We start from the raw sequence: 4,032 nt of genomic DNA, 5'->3' as shown, positions 1-4,032 counted from the left end.
TCAGCGGTGTGCTCAAACGTGGGCTCTTCTGGATGCGTGAGTTGGTCAGCAAGTGCGCACAGGCACGGGAAATCGAATGGACAGGGTGCGTGACCGAACGGACGAGGAGCTCACCGGAGTTACGACGACGGCGGCACTGAGCTTCGGCCTCCGTCGAGCTCGAGGTTGCAGGGGGCTTTGGGCTCGAAGAAGATGTCTAGGGGGTTCGCCATGGCGTGGTGGTTCTCGTGGTCGGGTTGGGTGGTCGCGAGGTGGTCGGGGTACGCCGGAATATCGCCGATGATCTCTCTGTTGAGGCAGAGAGGACGATGGTGGTGCGGGCAGCCTAACGGTGCTCTGGTGGAATCGAGTTGGGGGTTGGAGAGAGGGGGTCCGGGGCTACTTATAGGGCAGGTCAAGTGGCGCTGGCGAGCATGGTGCCCGTGCGGGGTGGAGATCATGGGCGCATGCCCGTGGGGGGTTCTAGTGGCGATGCATGGTTGGCCACTAGCCTCGATCCGATCCATGGCACAGAGCAAAAAGGCACAACATTTGGGAACAACATTCACATTTGGTTCCACGAACACAAGCATTTCGCCCCTTACTCCGACGCGGTCATCCGCAACTGTGAACCAAAGTCCCTCAACCATGGATGGTACACCATCCAAGAGGCTGTGTCGAAGTATTTTGGGCACTTGAAGCATCTCATGGCACGGTGGCCTAGCGATGCACAAATCACCGAGCAAGTAAGTTGATCGCTAGCCGGACATGCTTATTTTTTTGCTCACTAGTCAGATATGCTTAGTTTAGCTGATCACTAGTCGGACATGCTAAGTTTTGTTGGTCACTAGCCGAACATGCTTAGTTTTGTTGCTCACTGGCCGGACATGCTTAGTTTTGTTGCTCACTGGCCGGACATGCTTAGTTCCGTTGCTCACTAGCCGGATATGCTTAGTTTAGTTGATCACTAGTCGGACATGCTAAGTTTTGTTGCTACTAGCTGGACATGCTTAATTTTGTTGCTCACTAGCCGGACATGCTTAGTTTTGTTGCTCACTACCCGGATATGCATTGTTGACATTGTTTCACTTTGTAGCCTTCTCGTGCTTGTTTGGTGTACAAGAAGTTGGAGAAGCAAAGCTTCACCATCATGCATTGTTGGTTGAAATTGAATGGGCAACCAAAGTGGAACCTTTTCATAGCCAAGACCGCCGCCCAAGCGAACGAGGAAGAAACCGATGACCCTACCGACCCAACCCAAGAACCGCCGAAGAAGGTTAGAAGATTTTTATGGGGGAAGAAGTGAGAGGAGGAGAGGGCTAAGTGAGAAGGTGCGGCGGCCAAGCTGGCGGAGAGGTTTGAGGACATCTTGTCGAAGAAAAAGAAGGCATGTGTGAAGCGCTCGGACCTCACGAGGAGAAAATGGCGGAGAAGTTTAAATTATTGATGGATGAGACGGACAGGAAGCTCATGCTCGAAGAGAGGAGGACCATGATCGAAGAGAGGAAGGCCGCACTCGAGGAAAAGAAGTTGAAGATCGCCGCCAATACGGAGGACACCAAGATGTTAACCTTGAATCTGGACTCTTTGGATGTCGACGCAAGAATGATCGTGCAATCCGTCCGTTACCAGATGTTTGCAGCGGCAAAAAAGATTAGTTGATAGTGGCGGACAATGAGGACGCAGCTGAGGTGGACGTGGAGGTTGTCTAGGCGACGACGACAACACCTTGATCGAGGAGCAGACGCCGGTCGGGTATGGCAGAAAATTGCATGGTTTGCCGGACTGGTGTTCTTTTCGATTTGGACATTTTTAGAAACTAAGTATAGTGGTCTTTTTTGGTTGTGATCGGGCATGCAATCAGACATTGGTGTGATCCAGCGCGCCGTGTAGATCAATACTAAATTTGACTTTTGAATTGTCATTTACTGGCGAACATATACAGAAATGGCCGCCTACCGTATTTACGTTTATGGACTCGTCCCTGTCGGGAGGAAATTTGTGGGTAGTTGTTGGGGAGAAAAGTGAAGAAAAATAAGAAAAGAATCGAGGCTCGTTCCGTTTTTCCCTGTGGGGCGGAGGTTCTTTGCCTGGTGACACCCAAACCTGAAGCGAACCCACGCTGTTCGCCGACCCGTCCACTGCTGCTCCGGCCAGCCATGAGGGTCCTCGCGCTCCTCCTCCTACTATGGATCTCTGCCGCCGCCACTGCATCCCCTCCGCCGCTCGAGACCCTCGGCATCCCTCCGCAAGGTTCCCCCCGGATCTGACCGCGCTTTGCTTTCTTTTGCGCCTTCTCTGCCGACGCCAGGTAGATGCGGTTCTTAATTTAGCGTTGCTGGGCGCAGATGAGGCGTACTACAGGGGCGGCGTGATCAAGTGCAGGGACGGATCGGGCAAGTTCACCAGGGATCAGCTCAACGACGACTTCTGCGACTGTCCCGACGGCACCGACGAGCCAGGTACCGCCTCTTTCTTCCTCTTTGCTTTAAAACATGCTCTTTTTCTTCCGCCTGTGGTGTGATTTCTCCGAGATTGCTGTAGAGCCAGGCTCCCTTAGTTTCATGGCGTGTGCGCGTTAGTTTTAAACTGTGGGAGTCTTGGGGATCCATTCGTGCCGGAGATGTGTGAAAGTTGGGATATTCTCTCTGTTAGATTTGTGCCAATTTTGGAACCAGGAGAGCAGTTCATTGAATCGTGCTTCCTTTTTCCTGCGCAGGGACATCCGCGTGCCCGGAGGCGAAATTCTACTGCAAGAATGCCGGACATTCTCCAATCACCATCTTCTCGTCGCGAGTGAATGATGGTATATGCGGTAAGAGGCTAATAGCAGTTGCCTTTTCTTTGTTCCATTGCTTTACTTGTTTTTGTTAAAACTAAAGATACATGTACAACAAAGACTAGAGACCAAGAAACTGGCTGGAGCTCCTATTCCATTGATCCTTTTATAACTTGCTCTACTTGTTCCTCATTGTTTGCTAGATTGCTGTGACGGGAGTGATGAATACGGTAGCAATAGCACTTGCAAGAATACATGCTGGGAAGCTGGCAAGGCGGCGAGGGAGAAGTTAAAGAAGAAAGTAGCTACATATAAAAGTGGTGTCGTTATTCGGAATCAGGAAGTTGAAAAGGCCAAATTGGCAATTGCTAAAGATGAAGCAGAGTTAACAAAACTAAAGGGTGAAGAGAAGATACTCCAGGGGCTTGTCGACAAGCTCAAAGGTGAGCTCTCATAGCTAACTCGTCGTTTTGCAAAGAGGGGTATATCGAGTAAATGTTGTTGAAGATGTTAATTTTAGATGGATAGTTTTTATGTGTCCAATACTGTTCATGCTGTGCAGAGCAAAAGAGATTAATAGAAAAGGCAGAGGAAGAGGAGCGCCTAATAAAAGAGAAGGAAGAAAAGAGAATTAAAGAAGAAGCTGAAAAACAAGCGGCTGAGGAAAACAAAGCACCTGATGCCTCTCAGGAAGCAGATTCTCAGGACACTAATGAGAAGGCACAAGAAGATGAAAGCAAGGTTGGTGGTTCTTCCTATATATTGTTTGACCCCTCGTCCATCTATTCCATGTTGGTTACTATCACCTCAGTTTGAAGAACTAGAACTCATCATCCCCGTCCATAATATCAGAAGCCGAATTACCTTGATAGGAGACAGTTTTGTACTTAAGCAATTCACAGAAGTAATGAAATAATCATGAAATCAGTCTCTTGTATTTTTTTATACTTTTAAAATCATTTAAGCTGTCCACTTACAAAATAAAGCCTTAAATGGTTGGTTTAGTACTTCAATTTTAGGGTTTCGCGCTATATAAGCTGAATTAATTAACATCTAAAAAATGGATTGTTAACTTCCCTTCTTGTGGTCGCAATTTTCATAAGCATACACACATCTCAAGAAACAGATGCCCATGTACCCTGGAGGCTGTAGGTTCAACTGAAGCTATCAAGAAATATTCTGTGCAATTCCGGCCAAGGTTATCATGCTGATAGGGCGAGGCGAAGTAGCACAACATGACCGCCACCTAACTGCCCAAGGCGATATCATACGAG

General features: G+C 48.6%; 1 protein-coding gene across 1 annotated transcript in view; it reads left to right on the top strand.

The window, feature by feature from the left end:
* Window positions 1-2,035: 2,035 nt before the first annotated feature.
* LOC119275865 (glucosidase 2 subunit beta-like) overlaps window positions 2,036-4,032 on the top strand; it is an 8,594-nt gene continuing 6,597 nt past the window's right edge. Inside the window, exons 1-5 of the mRNA XM_037556790.1 lie at window positions 2,036-2,232; window positions 2,328-2,441; window positions 2,699-2,794; window positions 2,962-3,201; window positions 3,321-3,499. Coding sequence (XP_037412687.1) covers window positions 2,139-2,232; window positions 2,328-2,441; window positions 2,699-2,794; window positions 2,962-3,201; window positions 3,321-3,499 — 723 coding nt within the window. The 5' untranslated portion in view covers window positions 2,036-2,138. The remainder of the gene's footprint in view (window positions 2,233-2,327; window positions 2,442-2,698; window positions 2,795-2,961; window positions 3,202-3,320; window positions 3,500-4,032) is intronic.

Source organism: Triticum dicoccoides, chromosome 3B, assembly GCF_002162155.2.
Source record: "Triticum dicoccoides isolate Atlit2015 ecotype Zavitan chromosome 3B, WEW_v2.0, whole genome shotgun sequence".
Taxonomy (NCBI): Eukaryota; Viridiplantae; Streptophyta; class Magnoliopsida; order Poales; family Poaceae; genus Triticum; species Triticum dicoccoides.
The sequence above is the reverse complement of the archived record's forward strand: the minus strand, read 5'-3'. Positions and strand labels throughout refer to the sequence as shown.